This window comes from Eupeodes corollae, chromosome 1 (assembly GCF_945859685.1).
Source record: "Eupeodes corollae chromosome 1, idEupCoro1.1, whole genome shotgun sequence".
Taxonomy (NCBI): Eukaryota; Metazoa; Arthropoda; class Insecta; order Diptera; family Syrphidae; genus Eupeodes; species Eupeodes corollae.
Genome location: NC_079147.1, coordinates 298284895 through 298309082, shown reverse-complemented (window position 1 = coordinate 298309082; position 24188 = coordinate 298284895). Strand labels below are relative to the sequence as shown.

General features: G+C 35.2%; 1 protein-coding gene across 3 annotated transcripts in view; it reads right to left on the bottom strand.

Annotated features, from left to right (window-relative positions):
* The window catches only part of LOC129941300 (protein O-mannosyltransferase 1), a 51636-nt gene that overhangs the window by 13492 nt on the left and 13956 nt on the right, over positions 1 to 24188 (bottom strand). The window contains exons 1-2 of one of the 3 annotated variants that reach the window (XM_056049897.1): positions 23945 to 24030; positions 3580 to 4618 (exon numbers count right to left, since the gene is read on the bottom strand). In XM_056049897.1, the coding sequence (XP_055905872.1) occupies positions 3580 to 4259 (680 nt within the window). In that variant the 5' untranslated portion in view covers positions 4260 to 4618; positions 23945 to 24030. Of the gene's footprint in view, positions 1 to 3579; positions 4619 to 11271; positions 11378 to 23944; positions 24031 to 24188 lie in introns of those variants that run through there. The other 2 variants (XM_056049895.1, XM_056049896.1) reach the window with 2 other exon arrangements.

The window sequence follows — 24188 nt, the reverse complement described above, 5'->3', positions numbered from 1 at the left end:
CGGAAGACCCTTCTCTATCATACTTGCCGTTCGTACGTACAGATCAGCCAACATAGATTCCGACCACTACCTAGTTGGTGCTAAACTGCGTGTACGAATATCCATGGAAGCTCTTAGGCAAACAACAACCTCGAGGAGAAGATTTAACGTTGGAAGACTGCAGTAGGAGCATAGCGCCAATGGCTTTGCCGATCGAGTATCCCTAGAGCTTGCGAGGAACCCTACAACGGACGAGATGCGCCCGGAGGTGTACAGCAAAGGAGGAAACGATCTTCCCGTCAGCTCTACGTCAACAAGAGAAGGGATGAGAACTGCTTGCTCAGAAGAAAGAAAAAAGCCCATGAGCAGCGTCAATTCGAGGAGATCCAGGGATATTTTAACAGGAAACAGGTGCGGAGCTTTTATAGAAGAGTAAAAAAGAAAACAACAAGCCGCCCTGGAGCCTGCAAAGATAAGGAGGGGAATACCGTTGTCAAGACAAAGTCAGCTGCTTAATGGTGATGAAGTCAACGATTCCCGACCAGAGTGAGATCAAACTAGCTGAAGTCGACCAAAGCTGCCGGTGATGACGGTCTGAAGACGGAGCTTTTTAAGTACGCTAGAGCAGATCTGATAAGGATCATGCACCAGCTAGTTACTAAAATTTGATCGGAAGAAAGCATGCCCGGCGAATGCAACTTAGGCACCATCTGCCCAATCCATAAAAAAGGTGACCGCCTTCTCTGCGATAAAGCAGCTTATGACAGTGTAGACAGGAACGAACTATACCGTGTCATGTTGAGTTTTCGTATCTCTACCAAACTGATACAACTTATCAGGATGACGCTGGAAAATGTTCCTTGCTCAAAATTGGAAGAGACTCGACCGAAACCTTCGAAACCAGAAGAGGACCTCGACAAGGCGATTAGCTGTCATGTAGCTGCTTCAATATTGTTCTTGAAAGAGTAGTGCGCAACAACAACGCCAATACAAGTGGCACCATCTTTCAAAAAACACACAATATCTTGGATATACAGATGACATCGACATTATGAGAAGAACCAAACGAACAGTTAAGGGTGCCTTCTCTAATATTGAGTCTGAGGTGAAGAAAATGGGTCTTGACACTAATGAAGACAAATCGAAGTATTTACTGTCGTCAAATAGAGTCGATTCACATCGTAGACTTGGTCAAAATGTGACAATTGACAGGTACAACTTCGAGGTGGTAAATGAATTTGTCTCCGCAGATGACATCAGCGCGGAGATCAAACGCAGAATTATACACTAGCTAATCGCTGTTTCTTTGGCCTATAAGTAAGCAGTTGAGGAATAAGGCCCTATCCTGAAGTACCAAAGAGGCACTGCACAAAACTTTAATCATCCTAGTCTTGCTGTATGGTGCAAAAGGTTTTTGTTGACAGGCAAAGCAACATCTGGCGGAAAAGATTTAATCAGGAGTTATACGAGCTGTACAGCGACTTGCCACTGGTCAATAAACTGCGTGTACAACGCTTAAGATGGCTAGGGCATGTCGAGCGAATGAACATCGAAGCTCCAGGCCGTAAGGTATTCCACGCCAAGCATGAGGGAACAAGATTCAGAGGCAGGCCTTATCTCCGGTGGAGTGATCAAGATGAGGCCGACGCACGTCAACTTGGTATTCGAAACTGGAGGCAGCAAGCTAGAGATCGAGTAAGCTGGCGAAAGTTATTACTTGCGCCCTATAGGAGCACAATGCTTTGTAGCGCCAACTAAAGTTAATTAAGCAATCAAAAATGTCTAATTTCTGAAAATCAACCGAATTTCCAGCGTTCATATCTGAATGGCCAACTGAAAACAATTTGAAATAAATTCTATTTTAGTACATCTTTCTTCTAGCTAGCTTTCTTTCGCCGCGTTGAGCTATCGAGTTCCACACGATTGTTTTCTTCGATTCTCCGAAACTATTGCATAAATTATAAAACTTTTGGTCACCTTAATTTGAATTTAAAAAAATCAATTTTTGATTTCTTTTGGATCCAACTTGTTCCTACTTATAAACTTAAAAAGGGATTCAGTGTTGACCTTTGGCCACTAAAAAAAATTATTTGAATCTCGAAACTTTTGGCTTGAATCTATAAAAGTAATTCTACCAAAAACATTAATATTGTTTGTGCATACTTTCACTTAGCTAATATTTTTCTAAGGTGCACAATTTTTAGTGATTTGTTAAACGTGTTATTCCTTAAAGGATTAAAATCGTTCCAAACTCTTTATACTTAACTTATTATAAAAAAATGAGTTCAAAACAGTGAAAAGGTATTTTAAAAAGAGTTTGTATTGAACATACAAAAAGTTCATGTAAGTTTTTGAAAGAGACCTATTTAAAAAACAGTTGAAAAGCTTTCATAAGTGAAAAGTTTTTCAACTATTTAGACCATGCCTTCCTCTTCTAAAGTACGGCCCTGCATAGAGTCCATTATACATTAGAGAAGACAAAAACAATATAAACAAAGAAAGGGCTAACATAAAAGCATGACTCCTTTATCCGATTATCAAAACCTTTTGAAATGTTAAACTTTTCGTCATTTTTTTTTAAATCTCTAGATTATCACACACATAAAAGCACCTTTATCCATTTTATAAACAAAGGTTCCCTAACCAAGTATAATACTCTTACCATAACAAGAACAAACATTTTGCCCTGTTTGAAAAAATGCACCATACTCTTACGTGTACTTAAACCTGTCATTAAAACAAGAATGTTGTCATTAAGTCGTTAAATGCCACATAAAAGCGTGTAAACGAAACGATACAAACTATCATTCCGACACGCCTTCCCTTATAAGTCACCAAGTAGACAAGGTAGCGATACCTTTTGGTAATTAAATCTTAAAAAAACAAAACAAGAATGAAGCAAGTTCATGATACTTATGATAGTTTAGCCTAAAGGTCTCATATTCGCAGACTTTATCTTATGTCAAAACAAAAATGTGTCTTTTGAGGAGTGGTTTGCAGCTCAAGCTTGAATTGACTTATTTCAACAGCATTCCCCAAAACCACTTTATGATAGTTGTCAGAAATTTCATATACAAACAAATTAGCACATTCAAAAATTCCCGCCATATCACCATCGACTTCACTACAGCCTTACCGCTCGCCATCGGCTAATCACAAGTGATTCAAAACGGGAACGAAAGCTAAATAAACCAGCCAGCCCAACAAACCTACTTAACTTACTTAATTGAGCACCTTAGTGTTAACAGCCCAGAAGAACCCATGCACCTCAACTCGACTCGGACTCACTTCGAGCTGGAAACTGGCAATAGGTGATTAAGGCTTCAGCAACGAGTTGTTCTTAGCACAACCAGTCCACGAGTATGTCTCTCTTTAAAAGTTAGCCAAGAAACCAAGAAATACCTATATGTACATAAAAGTAGGCCACATCTCTTAAGGAGACATTCAACTCGAGCGTATGAGTCTCTATAATGTCCCAGAGACCTGCACCTTCTTTCAATTTCGCTTATAAACGATTGAGTTTTTGATTTCTTTCAGAGGTATTTCAAAAAACTGTAACTGTTATGCAAATAAATTGAAAATAAAGAATTTCATACTCACACTACATTGTTCGGCGTGGAAAGCTTATAGAAACGCGTACAAAACGCCACCACAAACAACAACAAAGCTACCAAATCAAACTTCAGACTTATCATAAAGTTCGCACGCTCCTCGTATTTCTGCTGCTGGTGATGTTGTTGTTGTTGCTGCTGTAGCTGGCGTTGACGCTGCTGCTGCTGGTGCTGTGAATTGAGGATGATGGAATAATTTGCTCCATCGGAGCAACAGCAACACGTACAGGCGGCGGCATCACCATCACGATCGCTTGCAAACGCTGAAGCTGATGATGATGCTCGTGCAACACTTGTTCGCGATAGTTTTTCAGTATCGGTGGTATTTTGAAAATTGGCCAATATTTCACTGCAACACAATTCATGATATGATGAAGCATTTGTTGAGACGGAGGGCGAACGATCTGTGGAAAATTTCTCAAATTTTTCACAACTTGAACCAGAATTAGACGCAGACCCAGAGCTACTGCCACCTCCTTTACGACTACGTTGATGGAGTCTTTCGTTTCCTGCTGCAGCGGCAGCAGCAATCGAGCTTGACGTTAGCGTAGAAGAATTTTCTACGTGGTTAAGTTTATTATTCGATTTTTTAACTGATGATGTTGAATTTGTTGTTGTTGCTGAGGTGGTACGTCGTTTTAAGACCGTAGTACTCGTTAAGGTGGCCATTGTTTTGGAATAATGATGATGATGTATAATTTATTTTTTATGTTCGTTCTCACTCAAATATACAAACTTACAACACTTCCTATTGCCTTCAATTTCCTGATAGGCATCTTTGTTTTTCTTCAAATTAGCACTTTTTCTTCTCTTTAAATTGCGAGCACCCACGTTTTGGCACTTTCTCTTGTCTCGAGAATAACAATTTTGTCTTCTTTTAAAATGTTTTGAATGAAAGCTTAAGACGAATTTTATATCAAATGTGTGTGTCGTTTTTTTTTTTTAATTCCGTTACCGTCGCCACGTAACACCAGACTCTGACTAAAGAAGTTGTCTGCTTGAAGTCGAAGAAAAAGTCTCAAAAGAGTCTGAAATGATATAAAAATATTTTGAACCAATAGTTATAAGAAAATATGCGAAGTTGCGGGAATAACAAGAAATCACAGCTATAGAGGCTACCTATGGAGGGAAGAAAGACGTTAGAGCGAGTGGCTACATAATTTGTATCATACTCTCTTTAAGAAGTCTCTTTGAGTTAGATACAAAAGTATCTATGAAAAAAGACTCATATATTTTATTGGTTTATAGCCTGTGGTGCTGGGAACCTAAATAGGTAGATCTTTATAATTTGTAGTTGATGTCCAGTTAAAGGTTCGATCCGTGAATGAGGCTTTTGTTTTTGCATTTTTTTCTGTTGTTTCTGTGTAGGGTAAATTTGATTTTATCGGTCTTAAAAGAAAAAACAATAAATGCCTAGAATCAATACAGGTTGTTTAATATTAGTCTTGCGATGTTTTAAGGACCAGTTATAGCTTTCATTGGTTCTCATTATTGATTACATGGTTTTTTTGACAGGTTGGTTTAAGCTATAAATGAAAATGTCTGCAATTTGAAAATTCTTGCTTATTAAAAATCTAACATTTTAGGTTAATGTGTAACGTCTTCGCAGAGGAACGGTTTTTGTTCCGACTTATAAAATCAAAAATCAGTTCTTCATTGAACGCGATAATTGAAAAAATAAAATTGAACTAAGGCAAAAGTTCATGGTTAATATACGAAATGTTTTAAAGTAGGGGAGAGGGGGGGACCTTTGAACACGGGTATCTTTGAACAGTGCTGATAAAATCTGATTTTAAAAATATTTTCAAACCAAATTAGAATATTTCACTTAGCAATACTATTATCTTTAACCCTCAATGACTTTCGCTGGTCTCTCAGTGTCTCAGGGTCTCAGCGACGCAAAGTAGTTTGATGTGGATGTTGTTTTTACCGATATCGATTTTTTTAAATTTTTTTATAAGAGTGTACACATGTTTTGGTGAGAGTTTTTATTCGCAAATTAATTTTATTAGAGGTTGACGTTCATCTTGAACCACATGAAGGTGAGCTTGAATATGAATATTTAAGAAAGTGCTTTTTTATAAAACATTTTTTAAGAAATGGCATCTTGTGGCAGTTCAAAGGTTGCCCCAAGATTTCTTATATATGTTATTTGTATTGCTGCATTTCAATCTGTGTTTCAAAATAATTTGTAGGTGAACATAATTTTAAAATATTAGCATTACATTTTAAATAATTTCAGTTTACTTTTCTTTTATAAAAAGAAAAGAGCTACAGAAGCTAACGAAAATGACATAAAGAGTGCTATCACGGCCGTTTCAAACAAAACAATGACCCTTAGAGGTGCTGCTAGTACTTACGGTATTCTACCGAATACTTTATTTTATAGAATTACAAAATATGAACAAAGCGAATCGCTCAAAAGTCAAGACTATTCAAGCAATTTCTCTACAAGAGAAGCTTTTACCAACGCTTTAGAATTACTTACTTGGAAGTTCTAAAATGAATTATGGGTTAAAATACATTCAAAATCGAACGTTAGCATTCCAATATGCTACACTGGGATCGATTGGATTAAAGGCTTCATGAAAAGACACACTAATCTGTCCCTGCGAAAGCCCGAAAACACTGGTTTGTCTCGATCAACAAGTATTTACAAGCACAATGTTCTAGAATTCCAAACCAATTATCAGAGACCACTTGGTAAGTTTGATTTCACTCCCGACCGTGTGTATATTTTTATTTTTTATATTCACAAGCACTCAAGGGGTTATAAGTACCCTTTATATGTTTATATTTAAACACAGTGCGAGCGTTAGGAAAATAGGGAAAGATTTAAAAGGAGATACCGGTGCACATTGGTCTTAAAGTTCTGAACATCAAAATGGGACGGAAAATTAAATTCTACACTGTTTTTGATTCCCCATTGGACAATGCTGTCAATGAGCTTATCATACGCTGCCGTTTAAATTCCACATCCGAAGGAGAAGGATGTGAATCTAGAAACGAATATGAAAAGCTGAGGGTACTGTCGTCGGTGAAACAGTTTAATGGATTAGAAGTGACAGACAAAATATCGTTTATGAATATAAGGAAGAGAGTCGGAGACAAAACGGAGCCCTGGGGCACATCAGCATTTTTTTTATGAATTTCAGACTTGAAGTAATACAACTTGTATTGAACGGTTAGAAAGGTAATTTCTAATCCAACGAAGAAGAGATTCATCAATACCAAAAGCACGCATTTTCGATAAGAGAGCTTGGTGCCAAACTCTATCAAATGCTTTTGAAATATCAAGTGCAATAATCTTACTTTTTCCAAAACGATGTAAAGATCTGTTCCACTGTTCGGTGAGATGAACCATGAGATCACCAGTGGACCTATTGCTACGAAAGCCATACTGTTGGTCATTAAAAAGCTTCCTTTCTTCAAGATATTTCTTAACCTGAAAATTAATCAGCGTTTCCATGACCTTAGAAAAAAGGGACGTAAGTGCAATTGGACGATAGTTTGATGGAGAGGAGGATTCGCCTTTTTTAGGGATAGGCTGGACAAACGCAGTTTTCCATCCACTCGGGAAGAGACCTGTAGAATAGGACAGATGGAAACGCTTACGCAGTGGTTTTGCCAGCGTTGAAGAACACCTCTTCAGAAAAATAGGGGGGATACTATCAGGGCCAGTGGATTTGTGTACGTCAAGGTCTTTCAGTACTCTTTCGACTGCACGAGAGCGAAAGAAGATTCGTCCCATAGAATCATTTACGCTCTCAAGAACAGGAGGACTCATGACACTTTCCGGTAGCGTCGAATTAACAGCAAAATGTGCTGCAAGCAAATTGGCTTTATCAATCGAGCTTACATAGGGAGTGTCATTGTGGACGAGCGTTGGAACCGAGGATGACGTGGTGTTACGTACATTTTTTACAAATGACCAGAAATTTGTACTACCTTTGGGAAATTGTAGTATTTTTTGCCTGAATTTCTGATCATGCAAACATTTGGTTCGTCGAATATGACCATTGCAGGTCTTTCTAGCTTGTTTAAACTTATTCCGGTTTTCCTCAGTCGGGTTGGCTTTATAACAACGGAAACTTACATCTCTGAACCTAATAACCTCTTTACAGCTCGAATCAAACCATGAGTTCTCTTTGGGTTTGATAGATTTCACCCTATTCGGGATAAAATTTCTCATTCCACAAAATTTTAAATTTGTTACCATTTCTGTGCTGGAATCCACGTTACTATCGAGGAAGCATAGTGACCAGTTGAAGTTCCTGAAGAATTCATTGAGACCGTCCCAGTTGGCTTTCTTATATTGCCAAACGGTTCTCATAGGAGGTTTTTCTTTAACTGGTTTTTTTCGACATGAGAATTTTGCAGATACGATACAATGGTCTGATGTGCCTAGAGGCGGTAATACACTAATTGTGTATTTATTAGATGAAACAGGTCTTACCACAATGGTACAGGCCACAAACGTCATAGCAATAAAGAAAAAAAAAACAAATTGCACAGTGTATTTCTGCTGAAAGAGGACAGTTGATAACTTTGTGTGTTAATTTAGCTGGCAACTCAATTCCTCCAGTATTTATCTTTCCGAGAGCTTTATATCACGGAAATGCTTGCTGGAACACCAATCGGTTGTGTAGGTTATATTTATAGCCCCACTAGTGGTTAGATGACGGGAGTGCTTTTCATTTAAGTTCTTGAACACATCCAAAAAACAACCAATCATGAAAACCATTTCAATCAAGTTTTGCAAAAGTATTGTTCTGCTTGCTTTTCCCCCTCATTGTACTCATCGTCTTCAACCTCTCGATGTTGCAGTTTTGGGACCATTTCAGCAAAAGTGGCGCAAAAAGACTAGCTACTTAATAATCCTGGAAAAACTATTACAATACACGATCTTGCTGGTATTGCCAATACAGCCATTACTGCAGCATTTGTGCCAAAAAATATAGTTTCACCTTTTTCAAAACAAGGATTTTTTCCATTTTCAAGAAATGCTTTCACGGAAGAAGATTTTGAGTGGGCAGCGGCCACAAACCTATAATTGCCAGAGTATCCTACGGCTCAAGTAGAGGAAAATGTGGTTGCTTTAGTGACTGAAGTACCACAAGTGGTTGAACCAATACTTTTTGCTGAAAAGAACGAATCAAATGTTCAATACTCAAATGAACACTATCGTGATATTTTCAAGGAAAATCTTAGATCACCTGAAATTTCAAGGCCATTTCCAAAAGATGCCCGAGACAAAACACTAATCGAGACGCCATCCAGAAAAAAATGAGTTTAAGAATTCCAGCAGGAAACGCCAAGATCAACAGAAACAGATTTAATAAGCGACTCAAAGTAGATCAAAATGCTAAGCGTTTAAAGAAAGCTAAAAAGCCTAAGGACTAAAGCTCGGATTTGGATAAAGTTGTGCTGGACTTCAACTTTGATGATGACTCATCAGTTGATCTAGTTGTAGCAGAACAGGGAGAATGTACTAGCTTGGTTTAAGACGATTTGAATCCAAACGACTTTATATTAGATGAATGTTCCAATGAAAATAATGACAAAATTCTAGAATTTGTTGGCAAAATTAGTGAGAAGGATGACAATATCTACGATGTCACTTTTTTAAAAAGGAAACCAGATTCTTATAAGTTCTTTTATCCTGATAAAGAAGATAAGTTGTCCATAAATGGCAATGAAATCAAAGCAAAGCTTCTAACACCACTTAACACTGCGGGCACATCGAACACAGCTGCAATTATGACTTTTGCCTTCAATTTTTCTAAATTTCAGATGGGTTGATTATTTTTATTATTTAAGTTATTATTTTGAGCTCAAGTTTGTCTATTTAAGTTTTTTCTTCTTTATTACTTAAAACTTAAGTTTATATCCATTCTATAAGTTCAATTATGTTAGAATTAAGTTGATAAATATAAGGATACTCTGATTATTTAGGAGCTTAGTAAGAGTATTAATTTGATGAAGAAGTATAGGTAGAAGTTAGGTCCAACGAAAGAGGAAACAGGACAAATTCGAGCTTACCGGGATCTTGGCAAAACCATCCGTTTAATAGCCAGCAAAATTAAAACAAGTTAAGATATTGTATACAACTACCTCAAGGACCCAGAGAGGTACGGAAAAAAGAACAAAGGAAGTGTAAAAAATCCAAATCATTCGAGGAAAGGCAGATGATAGTGAAAGCTATTTCAAATTCAACGTTTCCCATTATTAAGAAAAGGAATGTGGTAAATGTTAATAGATTGCCTGTTGCCCAGCTGATACAGAAGGGAGACCATATACGACACGCAAGAGCTAACGCCTTAATTTTAGAACAAATCAGCGTAGTTGGAATCGGCCGTCTTTTCCGATAAAAAAATTTAATTTGGACGAGCTTCTATTGCTTCTATTTCGATGATTTAAAAAACGGAAGAAATCTATTTGAAAAACGGCACATCAAAGGAGGCTGTGTAATTTAATGGGGAGCAATCACCTATTACGGAACAGTGGAGCTGTACTAAAACTATGGCCCTATATTCCTCTGACCTGAACATTATGGAAAACGTGTGGGGCTGGCTTTCAAGAATAGTCTACGAAACAGGACGACAATACCAAAAAAACCGAAAAAAATATTGAAGCAAACGGTGTTGGGCCCAAAATTCACTCAAATATCTGACAGTACCCTATGAATCCATGCACCACAGGTTACTTGAAGTAATTTAGAAATCGGGTGGCAGGAAAAATTACTAGAAACTATTTTAATCCATTCATTAAAACCAGTATTCACCTAAACCATAAGATTTTTTGATATTTTTTTACTTTAAAGTGTCTTACAGGTAGATTTAGATCTTGTCTCTATTCGTGTGACACAAAAAACAAGTACTTTTTATGACCTTTTTCGGAATCCAAACATTTGTTTGTTTGGGATAACTATTTTTAAACAGTCTTTGGAAATAGAAGCAAGTTTTATATTTTATTTGTAGTAGATTTTAACGATTGCAATGAGTTGTCTAAGCGGGCCAGACCTCATCTTGTTTTTACTTGTTAAATGTCCAAAGGTGACAGCTGCCCCAATATCGTTCTTTTCAAAATGAAATCTCCCATTGAATGGAAAACCCTATTTTTTAATAAGAAAGACTGAACATGATAAAATTTAATGAAAAGAATGTGTAAAATTCTCCCATGACTGCAATCAATTGATTGTTTGTTGAATGAATGCAATCAAATGAATAGTGAATAGAAAATTTGAATCACTCTTTTTAGAATAATTTTAATAAATGATTGATTTCCGCAAATTCCACAAATTTGGAAAACTTTACTAGAACTTCATTTTATTTGGAGTTTTGCATAATGTACCCTATTTATGTTAGGTATGTTTTTTTGCTGCTATTATCAAGAATCAATAAAAAGGCAAGGTAACTATGCAACTTATAACAGTATCGCGTAGCTCTTTATATGGTATTTTGTATTCTCAACTCAAAAGTATCTACATATATGAATGTATCTAAAACACTCATAACCTGATTTGTATCATTTCTTGTAATGTATCTTTCTTGGAAATAAAAAGTATCTCTTATAATTTTGTACTCTTTTGCTTTGTTGAGTGGTTTTTCTTTTGTTATTTTCTTTTAACTTCTGTTTTGTTATTTCATTTTCTTTCTTTCTTTTTTCACTTTAAACTCACCTGGTTTAGTGTCGAAGAAGATTTTTGTAAACAAAACCTCTGGAGATGGAGATGGAGGCTAAAAAGTGTGTAAGTAAGTACAAACCACGAAGAACTGTTATGATGTGTTACTTTCATTTCTTCCCACAGCCATCTACCAGCACTCCAGCAGTTCAGAGTCAGAATGAAGCGAACAGGTATTGAAAAGATGGGATTAGGTCGTCGTCGTGTAATAAGAGACTCTAAAGCCGTGATTTGTAGGTAAGATAGGTTGAGGTTTGTAAAGGTATAGTTTTGAGGTTGAGACATCATCAGACAGGTGTTTCTCTTAAAGACGTTTTCTTTGAGGTTTTGTTGTTGTTTTTGTTGTTATGATGACTGTTAAGTAGAATTTCAAGATAGATATGTGGTTTGTTTTATACAAAAATGTTCGCATATTGCACTTGACTTGAGCTTTGAAAGAGTATTCAAAAATGTTGGCTATAGCCTTAGAGCAACATGGAGAGAGAGGATAGCCTTATTTGCATTTTCAAGGTATTTTTAGAATTTAAGACAAAAACATTATGCGTAGTTCTTTGGAACTATATAGTAAGAAAACATTAAGTTTTAAAAAATAGCATCAATGACACATGCGTAGGGAAATTCTTTAATTTTTAGCGGAAGGAATGTTGTTAAAAATCTGAGAATTTTTTGAGAGTCAGTTTCTTGGATAGTTTTGATATCTTTTAAGAATGATCATATTTTTCATTATGTAGAGAAAATATCTTTAAAAAGAACAACAAATGTCAGTTTTTTGTCTTAAAGCTTTACATTTTGAGATGACAGATTTCAGACTTGTCACTTACACAGTAAAAACTAATTTGATTTTTTACAGGTATATAGGACAACTTAGACAAGAAAAAAAGACCAAATATATAATACAATATTATCTTGAATGAAAGTTGAAAAAATGTTGTGAAGAAATTTTTTGCAGAACAAACTTTTACAGAAGTTTGATTTCAGATTAAGGATGTCAAACTATATGTTGAAATTTCTGTTCAGTAAGCTTTCTTTTAAACTGTGCAAAGGTTCTACAATGGCCATCGTCTTGAAATCGCTAAAGATTACAATTATTTGGTCGTGAAATTGAAATTGAAAACGATGAATTTCAAAAATCATCTAATTGAAAAGGCGAAGTCTTCGTAAAGCTTGCTGAATAGGACATGCAGAAATATTTTCTCAAACTAAAATGTAATGTGTTGTTAAAACATCTCTTTGCTATGCGGCACAAGTTTGGGGAACGAATGAATTTGAAGCTCCAAAGAAATTTCATAAACAAACTTTTTAATCTGCCAAATGGAACACCTAACCAAGCAATTTATTTAGAAAAGGGGATTGCAAAACTGTTTACCAACACCCTTGAGATGCAGACCGACTTCATCTTTAAAGTTGCTTCACATTCAGATACTCGTTTCACAAAGAAAATACTCCTTTGCTTCTTTATGAAATGCGGAATAAGGACTGGTGGGTTGAAAAATATTGGCGATAGTTGTGGAGAAGTTATTCAATTTGATTTGAATAAACTGATTCAACTTAAGGAGCAGCTTTACAAGATAATTCAAAAACACGAAGACTTTGCTTAAGAAAAATTAGTAGCAAAGGCTGAGCAGTCTGAGAGCAGAATAATTTACATACAACTATATCATAACCTTTTAAATATATTATTATTTTGAAAACACTTTCAGCTATAACGAAATATCGTTAATATTCAAATTCAGATGTGAGCTCCTAACCTGAAATGGCAGTGCATACAACGAATATTTCCAGCAATTCTGTTCCCTATGCAACATGAAAGGATCACTAGATAATGAAAAGACTGCTTCCATTTTATACACATTTGCTCAATGTTAAGACTTAGTTTTTCAATGGAAGAAACAATAGAATTATAAAATTATGTAAATTATAAATTATGGTACTGTTTTTTTCAATTTAATTTACAAGCATAGAAATCTCTTAATGACTGAATTTATTTAAATCAATTCATTTAAATTTTATTATATGAGCTGACGGCTATGCCATAGCTTAATAAAATTCGTTTTGTTTACTCAAACTGTATTAAAATATTTATAAATAAATTAATTACTTACTTAATTACTTATAAACACTATTTTTAAAATATTTTTAGTATGCAGTTATTTAGTGCTTATATACAAAATATTGACTCGTTCTGGAAATATTAGATTTGTGGAATTGAAATTTTGGATATATCTGGACATTTAATGGTCTCTACTCTCTAGAATCTAAATCAAAGATTTTTAGATTGATGTACATTTGTATATGTGTGCGTGTGTACCTTCAGGAATCTTTTTTTGGCATCCATATCTCAAGCACTATAGTAAAGATTTCAAATAAATATAGCGTTTTTTTTAAATTTCAAGTTCAAGTTATCTTTATTGAGACAATTTCGCTCACAATCTTTTTTTTTTGTCAACTTAATAAATATACATACAATTTAAGGAATATTTAAAGTACTATTCATAGAGATTTATCTAATATTTATCATTTATTTCGGCTCGCTTGTTCAAGGCGAACAATATTCTTTAATGGCAAATATAACTATAAAACTAAAATTTAAACTAAAACTACAACCAACGGGATAGCAATCTACAAAAGTCTATGTTAACAATATTATCCTCTATAATTAAAACAGAAAGTAGTACCCGTGTCATGATGGTTAGTGCTTTGGCCTGTCATACCAGAGGTCTTGGGTTCGATACCTGCCTATGCCATCTAAAAGTACCATCACGGGTACTGCCTCTTGCAAGGAATTGACAAATCCTCGAAGAGTAATTCTTGTTATGAAAAATTCTTTCTCAAATTAGCCGTTCGGATTCGGCTTAAAACCGTAGGTCTCCTCCATCCCTGGTAACAGTTCTCACACACAGCAAATGGTTGAGAAATGTAAGTCACTAGGCTCCTCTCCTGAACGGACCGTTGCACCACCCAATTAATTAACTTCCCATATAGGAAGATTTTGAGAAAAATTTAAAATTTTGTACAACAAATAAAAACTTAAAAAAAATTGGTAAAAATTGATTTTCGACTCAAAAATCTTTTCAAAAACTTAAGATAATGACTTCCAACTAATTTCAACTAATAAAATATTGTTTTCAACATTCAGAAAAATTTTGAGAAAAATCAAATTGACCGGTTTTTTTTACAAAAAATAAAAAAACTGAACAAACAGATTTTTTGAAAGTTGGTAAAAATTGATTTTCTACTCAAATATCTTTTCAAAACTTTGAGATATTGGCTTTAAACTACTTTTATCTTTTAAAAATATTGTTGTCAACATTCAGTAAAATTTTGAGAAAAATCTAATCGAACTTTTTTTTACAAAAAAAAAAAAAACTTTAAAGAAAATTTATCAAAATTTGGTAAAAAATAATTTTTGACTTAAATATCTTTTCCAAAATTTGAGATTATGGCTTCCAACTAAATTTAACTTATAAGAAATGCCGTTTTAAACATTTGAAAAAATTGTAAGAAAAATGGAATTATCAGTTTTCTTACAAAAAAATAAAAACCTAAACAAACAAAATTATGAAAGTTTGTAAAAATCGATTTTCGACTCAAATATCGTTTTTTAAACTTTGAGATGTTGGCTTAGAACTACTTTTATCTTTTTAAAAGTATTGTTGTCAACATTCAGTAAATGTTTGAGAAAGAATGTAAATGTTTTACAAAGAATTAAAACTTAACAAAAAAAAACATTACTAAAACTTGGTTAAAATTTACTTTCAGTAATTAAAAATTTTATCTTCACACTTTTTTTTAATTTACAGAGAATATTTCTTTCCGCATTCAGTTAGCTTTTTTATAAAATTCCAACAGTCCATTTTTTCATAAGGAAATAAAAACTACAAGAAATAAAAACTACGCAGAATGTGGTAAAAATTGAAGTTCGGTTCGTGATATCTCTCAAATTAATTTCATTAATCCAATTTATAAAAAAAAAATAAGAAATGCTACTAGGTTACGTTAGGTTATAGTGGCTGTCCAAAATGGAAACGGTCACACTTAGGCTAGTTTAATGGCCCATTGTGAAACCACATGAATCTTGAGGCTTCCTCCTAAGCTCAATGGAACCAGCTTGAGTTCCTTACGAAACGTGAGAGGCTGATTATACCGATATGATTTAGATCGTTTAGATCGTTAAAGAAGAATTCTCCTAGGTAATTCTTGCGTTTTCGAGCCAGAGCAGGGCATATGCAGAGAAGATGAAGAACCGTTTCTTCCTCTTCCTCGTCCATACCGCTTCTGAAAATTCATTTGAGAATACGCTTAGTCTCGTGGTGTGCTTTCCTATTAGACAGTGTCCTAATACGACACAATGCTACTAAAATTGGTAAAAATTTGTTCTCTATTTAACAAAACTAGATTTTCAAACTAAACCTTTTTTTTATATTAAAAATATAGTTGGTAATTTTAAATTTTTAAGAATAATTCAACTGACAATCTTCTTAACCCAACACAAAAACCTACAAACTTTTAAGCAAGACAAATCGCATCCCAGCCTCTTTTTTGATCCAATTCATCTTTAAAGATGGCAACACTCTCATATGTTTTTCAGTTTAATATATCATTCATTTGACACCAATTTATTATAACCTTGAACACTACAAATTAATTAATTAAATACACATTAAATAATTGTGCATCCTTATTTCCTTATGAACAACAAAACAACTCAAATTTATAAATATGACAATTTGATATGTCATAATTTAATATCAACTGTTGAATGGACCCAAATATAAATAAAAGGAATATACATACACATAAATGCATTTAAATAAATCAACCATCACTCATTGTTGTATATTTTATTAACATAATAAAATTCAACTCATGATTATCATCACCAAAAATCCTTAAATAATACTCTCGTGTCATATCGTATTTATATTACTCATACGCCACATCGGCCGCATCCAACTCCAATTCCATTTAATTCACTTACGTCAATTATACACTCGTTGCATTTAAGTCCTCTGAAACTTATGTACCTACCTACCTACCTACTCACCCGTGATACACGCATTGCTCACTTCAGGGAGCATAGGTAGGTAGATGCACATATCTAGACATCTATAGGATACCTACGATAACCTACGTTTAAGCATATACAAAGTGAGGACGATAACGATATAAACATTGCCCTGATACCCGGTGTTGAATCGAAAAGTTTAAGCATATACAAAAAACCAAACTTCCACACTACACGACGGATTCCACCCGATTTCCAGCTATCAACAGTCTATGTTTGCCCAGAGACGACAAGGTCGACCAACGATTTTCCGAGAAATCCAAAAAAAAAAAGGAAACCAACCCCACTGCCATTCATACATAGCCCAAAGCCCACCTCACCGCTGTGCCTCGCTTCGCCGTCCACCATCACCATAAATACACAACACATCACACACCCCTTAAATGGCTCAGGCCCATTGCCGAAATTATGTGTGAAGGAGCAGGAACAGAAGCGCCATCGCACCATCAGCCATCCACCAGAACCAGAACCAAAACCTGAACCAGACCAAGAGTTCCGATTGCTCTCGCACGCCCAGTTCCCAGTCAGAGTTATACCTATAGTAGTCCCACACTTTCCAATCCAACCCAACATCACCCACTCTTGAGCTCGCCTGTTTTTCAAGTGTTCATCCTTTTTCGAGGGTGTGATTGCAGCCAGCCAGAGAACCGGTATATTCAGTTTATACGGCATGGCATTCGCTTCGCTTTGCTTTGCTTTGCTTTGCTTCGCCGTGTGTGTCCTTGTCCTCGACCTAGTTTAATGTCAATGTCATTGACATCGTCCTCATCGTCGAGGTCGTCGTCATTCTCATCGTCATCATCATCCTCAACGCCGTCGCCGTCGTCGTCGTCGTAATCGTCGTATTCGTTGTCGTTGTCGTTGTTCTTTTGTGTATTTTTTTATTTTCATACCTCCATCAACACCAAACCAAACCACAACAGAAAATCCACCACAATAATACAGCTATAAGGACCTCCTGTCCTGGTTATAGCCCTAGCCCTTCGTACCGAACATTCCAGGGAGCAGAGGGACCAAGAAGAAAAAGAAGGGTGAACAAAGAGAAGGGCGAAGGGAGGGAAAAGCCGGAGCACACATAAGTGGAAGAATGAGAAAGAAATAATGAAAAAAAATCTCCAAACGTATTTTTATTTTCACAGCCTGTCTGCCTTTATCCTTTCCTCAACGCGAGGACCACCCTCATGCTCCAGAACAGCACCAAACCGACTGATGGTGTAGCAGAAGCAATAGCAAAAACCCATCACCATCGCCATCGTCATCGTCATCATAGTAGGAAATAACCCCAAAGTATGGAAAGAATTCTCATCCCTGCTAATGGCGAGCAACAGCAGCACCAGCACCAGCACCAGTAGAAGCAGCAGCAGAATGGTAGTGGGCGCAGCGGGTGACGTCTGGGCGATGCGATGCGATGAGAAGAGGTAGGTAGTAGGTTTTGTGCGGTGCGGTGCGGATGCTACATATATATATAGAAAATGCGAGGGAGCTGGAGCAACAGAACACTCTACCCCAAAACAAAAGTGCGTCCTAGTCTCTGTGATGCCAATGCCAATGTGGCAGGGCATGGCATGGAATAGCATGGCACAGCAGTGTGATTGCACTTAGCGGCTGTGCTCCAGAAACCCAGAAACTTCCAGGTAGACATCATCAGGTAGGCCATATGTAGGGCTCGTCAAATGATGGTCGTATCTGGAGGTGGTACATTCAATTGGGGTTGTATTAAGAGAGGTGTTTTTGAGGTGGCTCGAGTGTAGAAGTTCAGGTGAAGAAGATACAGAATATCGTTGAGCATTGCATCGACGAGATATACCACACCGCCATCATCGTCGCCACCACCACCGACCGGCCGGGACAGATTGTCGATGAGTTCAGTTCAGTTTAGCAGCAGAAGTAGCAGCGGTGGTAGTGGCGACGACTACGACGACAACAACGACGACGAGACGGCTTCAAGCTAAATTTGTGAATGAAAAGCAAAAGGGATGGATAAATGGCTGAAGGGTGTATGTCGTCGTCGTCGTCATTCTCGTTGTCGTTATTATCATCCGTATCATCGTCGTCGTTCGTCGTTTTCGACGTGGGGTTCTCTGTTCTGTTTTCCGCTGTTGTATTCCATTTTGGGTTGAATATTTACTCGTAAAGTGTGGAATTAAGGAAATTCAAATTTTGGGTGGTTTGAAGTTTTTGGACGATTTAAGGATCCGATGAACTTTGCTTATATGGAACAATAATAAAGGTTTCTTCAAGGATTCTTTTGTTGGGGTCTAGACGAGGGAAAATATTGATTTATGGATTTTATTTATAGTTTCTTGCAATCTTAAAGAAGGAGAGTGGGTATAGGAAGGAATGTTAATTGTGGTTCTTTAGTTCTTGATATTTTTTTGAAAAGGCGAACTGGAAAAGAACTTCATCCAAAATGTATTAGTAATTTTGATACGCTAGCTTCTTTATGTTTGACAGTTACCCGTCAGTAGGAGAGATGTCATAAGCCAATAAATGTGTTTTTAAGATCAAGATCAAAATCAAGATCAACGCGAAATATTGACTTTTAAGATATCCCTCATTGGGAATGACTTTAAAGGCAAGTTTCTAGAATCTGATTGGTCAGCAGCCAAAAAACTGTCTTCTTTTAATTAAGGCAACTTTATTGGGACGTTGCCTGAAAAGTCAGTCAAGAAAAATCTCTCTATTAAGTCAAGTCTACTTGTGTCAAAATGACAGCTAATCATAATTTTTCATTCAACTGGAAGCTGAACTTTATTACAATGTGATTTATTTATTTTTTTGCAAAATTTTATTTGATTTTAAAAGAACATACATACATACATAAGTAATATTTTGAAAGTAGCTTTCCTGAGGAGTGTTTTGAAGCTAATTATGTTTTGAGTAGTTTTTGCACGACCGACTGAAGTTAGAGGTTGGTGAAGTAAAGTTCTGAGTTTGAAATTTATGACACTTGAAAAACTAATTAGTTGCTTTTGTCAAAATAAACATTCAAAGGATGAAGTTAACTGAAAATGAAGTCCCGTGTGTTGACTGAACCTGCCCACATTAAGGAAAAGAAATTTTCCGGTATCTGCAAATAAAATTCCTACCAATTGAGGTAACTTTATTGAAAAATTGACAGAAAAGTTAATCAAGAAAAATCTCTCTATCAAGTCTAGCCTACTTGTGTCAAAATGACAGCTAATACATTTTTTTCATTCAACTGAAAGCTGAACTTTATTACAATGTGATTTATTTCTTTTCTGCAAAATCGTATTTGATTGGAAAAGAAATATGTAAGTAATATTTCGAGTGGGCATTGTAACTTTCCTGAGGAGTATTTTGTAGCTAATTATGTTTTAGTAGTTTTTGAGTGACCAACTTAAGAGAGAAGCTAGTGAAGTATAGTTCTGAGTTTAAAATTTATGACACTTGAAAAACTAATTAGTTGCTTTTGTCAAAATGTACGTTCAAAGAATGAAGTTGACTCAAAATGAAGTCCCGTGTGTTCACTTAACTTGCCCACTTTAAGCAAAACGTTAATCAAGAAAAATCTTCCTAACAGCTGATCATGTTTTTTCATACAACTAAAAGCTGAACTTTATTGAAAAGTTGACAGGAAAGTCAATCAGGAAAAATCTACCTGACAGGTGATCATGTTTTTTCATACAACTGAAAGCTGAACTTTATTACTCTGTGATGCATTTTCGTCTACACAATTCTCTTTCATGTTTTGTTTCATATATAAAACCCTATAGAGTTCCTAATCCTTTTTAAATGGGAAAAGAATTGGTATAATTTATTTTAACATTATGATGGAATTGTAGCTTTTTTGTAAGGAATAGCAACTTTTTATTTTTACAATGATTCAATCTAGATCAAATTTAGAAAATAAAAGAGTTTAGATCATCATATTTAAATTATATTATTTGACGTTTAGATCGGAGTTGCCCATCCATCATTTTGTTCAACGATGATTTTGTTGTTCTTTTTTTAAAAGACAAATGGTGCCTACGTATTTTGTCAAATATAGAATTTATTGCACTATATTTATTTTGCTAAACACTTCCATTAATTATAAAACTATTTAATTTTCATTTAAATAAACATATTGATGTAGAAACCCTGTTTTTAATGAAAAAGTTAAAGTGATGCCAACTATTATTTTACAAGATAAAATATCACTGGGAATGAAATGTAAAAATTAATTTTTGGATCACAAAAAACACTTAAGCAGGATTTCGCTTTGATCAACTATAAAGTTAGAGGTTAATAAAGTAATGTTCCAAATTTAAAATTATTGACATTTGATAAATAAACTAAGTACCAAAAATTAATGTTCAAAGAATGCAACATTATCTGAAGTTATCCATTGAGAGCAAACTAAATATTATTGTCAAATATGTATAAAGACACTCCAGAACTTATGTGCAATAGCTGTCATCTGATAACTAAATGTCAATAAAAGTGATTTATTTTGACAGCTGGACAATTCAGAAATATAGATGTGAATATGTCAAAATTATTTTTTTTTAATTTAGCTCTTTAACATATTAGTTATACAATCAATACCTTGAAAAATTTATATTTATAACTTAAGATTTCATAACATAAAGAAACAATTTTAGAATAAATAGAATACTGTAGTACCCGTGGCGTGATGGTTAGTGCGTTGGACTGTCATGCCAGAGGTCTTGGGTTCGATCCCTGCCTATGCCATCTAAAGTCTTTTCACGGGTACTGCCTCTTGCGAGGAATTGACAAATTCTCCAAGAGTAACTCTTGTCATGAAAAAGTGCTTTCTCAAATTAGCCGTTCGGATTCGGCAAATAAACTGTAGGTCCCCTCCATCCCTGACAACAGTACTCGCACACAGGAATGGTTGAGAGTTGTAAGTCACTAGGCCCTAGTTCGCAAAGGACTGTTGGGCCAATTTATTTAGAATACGTTTTGGCTTACATATATGTGTTTTATTTAACTTCAATTTAATTTCAGGAATGGAACATTCATGCATTTGGATTCAGAGGCTCTAATTGGTCAAATTTAAAAACTGACGTTAGCAAGGGGCATTATATTTGACGTTTCAAAAAAAAGTGGAAAATTGAAGAAGACATTTTAAATCATTAATGGCTGAATCACAAACACGCTTCAGCTTCGGCTGGGTTACGGTCGGCCTGCTTCGAGGTTGCTTTCAATGACATTTCTATTATTTCATCCCACCAAAGAGCAAATATTTTGTTTGTTGACATTTTTTTGCAGCTGTTGAGCTGTCAGACAAAGCAGATGTTGAACTAGAGCTTCCGTTTGGAGTCACATTACGTTATTTTCCTTACGATTGTCAAACGAAACTTGAGGTCGAATCTCCATTGTGATAGCATGAATTGAATTCCTATGGCTGAACTCGTAAACGTCAGGTGAAGCCGAAGCTGAAGCGTGTTTGTGATAAGAGCAAGAGAAATTGGTGAAATGGAAAAAAGAGTAGAATACAACGTGTACACTTGAGAAGAAATTTAAGAATACTATAATGCCAGTTTCATGGTTTAAAAATGATTGTGCCCAAACTTACTTGACATTTAATCAAATACATACATATTACAGAATTTTCAATTTGGCTGCGATCAATGTCAAACAATTTCTTCATCATTCGTTTTTATAAAACTTATTCATATATTAATTCAAATAATATCATTCATTATTTTTTCCTAAAAAATGTTAAATGTTTAAATCAATTTTAATGAGCTTTTAAATTCAACCAAATGTTGAGTCAACTGTATTGTCAGATAGCCACATATCAGACGTTTTGGATCTATTTTTTGATAGCCCTACTATTTGGAGCAGATACTTTGTTACACGTTGTACACTAGCAAAGATAAATCCGGATAACATATGTTCCTATCTGAGATTGAACGCAGCCATTTTGATGGTTCATAATTATTGTTGTCTCTTTTTTTCTTCTGCACATATGCTCAAAAAGAGACAGTAATATGAGGCAACCCTGTTTTGGTTTTTTTTCAAAATATGTCAAATGTCAAGTTCAGTCTCTATACAAAAAAGTCCAATGTGAAAACCGTCTTTAAGACGACAGTTATAGCTGTCATTGGGTTTTATCATTGAAAACAAATATTGGAATTTATTTTTGACAGGTCGTTTATAGCTATCATTAAAAATGTCTGTCATTAAAAAAAGTTTCCTGATTGAAATTTACCGAAAAATTTGTACTGACAGAAATCTGCCATTGGAATTGTGTGAAATTGAATCACAAATCAGTGGAATGATTCGTTTCACCTTTGGGCATAAAAGTATCAGTTGTTCAGGAAAATGATTTTCCGGACGGAAAATAGAAAGAGAGAAAAATAAATGCGCAATTACACTTTTTATTCTTAAACAAAAAATCTTTGTGTGATTTCGGATCAATCAGTAAATAATTTTCATTTCTTATCAAAGGGAAACAACGTCAAATATCGATTCAAAGATTTTTCCCGATCGAATCCAATGATAGCTATAACTGGCCCCTTAAAGAGAAAAATACATTTTTAGAGAAAAATAAATTTTTAGAGAAAAATAAAGGCGCAATCACACTTTTCATTTTAAAAAAAAATTCTTTGTGTGATTTTCGATCAATCAGTATATAATTTTCATTTCTAATCAGAGGGAAACAACGTCAAATATCGATTCATAGATGTTTCCGGATCAACAAAAATTGACATTTAAAGAAGCGTTCAAACATTTTAATATTAAATCGTTGATCTTCAATAGCAAAATAAATTTAGTGGGGCAACAGTCCGTTAAGAACTAGGGCCTTGTGACTTACAACTCTCAGCCATTCCTGTGTGCGAGTACTCAGGGATGGTTGATCTTCATTATAATATACAGAAAATTCAACTGTCATATTTATGTTCAAAAACTGGAATACATTTGACAGAAAAATAAAATGTACATGTATGGATATAAATGGCTCTATGCAGATATTCTACTTCTCAGAATAAAAAAGTAAAAAGAGTCAATTTCTTGTTAGATGTAATTCCATGTTTGACAGCTGTCAAATAAAGTTAATGTAAAGTGTTCCACATGCTTAATAAAAAAATAATAATATTTTTTTTTTCAAAATGTACAATAAGTTTTTGAATGAATATGTCTACAGTCTACTTTGTGTTATTGGATACGCTGTTTAGTTCTAAATTGTAGTTAAGTCTAACAAGTGAATTTCAAAGAAAAGTGAAAATCTATATAACCACTTATAAGCTCCCAAAACAGCAACTACAACAAAAACATCAAACCATCAGAGTGCCAATACATATTATGCTTTTAACTATAGTCCAAAAAGCCGAACTAGAAACAAATCGCTATACACCGTGATACAATTTAGAATCAACCCCGTTTTCAACGTTTTCTACACTAATGGCGAGATTTACATACATCAGCTAGAAAATACACTAACTACCCTTATCGACGTCTCTATAGCTACCACTATACTGATTCTGAACCTCTCACCCTTCTGGTCCTGGTTCTGATGGTGGGGGCTCCCCGAACCTATGCCACGCATCATCCCCCCACACTGATCACAAAAATATGTATCTATAATAGATGTATATGAAAGTACATAGTCTCTAAATACTCCAAACTTACCCCAAGGGTGAGTCACCACTTTAGTGCATCCTTGCACAACGCGCAGGCAGACAGAACCCTAACCATTTTGTGTGCGCCTTTTGCGTTTGCCTTGCTTGCATCCACCATCATTCATATATAGTCCTCTCACTCATTCCGTCCGTCCGTCCCTAACAATATTAGGAAAGTGGAAGCTTTTGTTCCTATCCTCGAATCGACGAAACTACTATATTATAGCTCTATGCTCTTCTGTTATAGTTGTTGA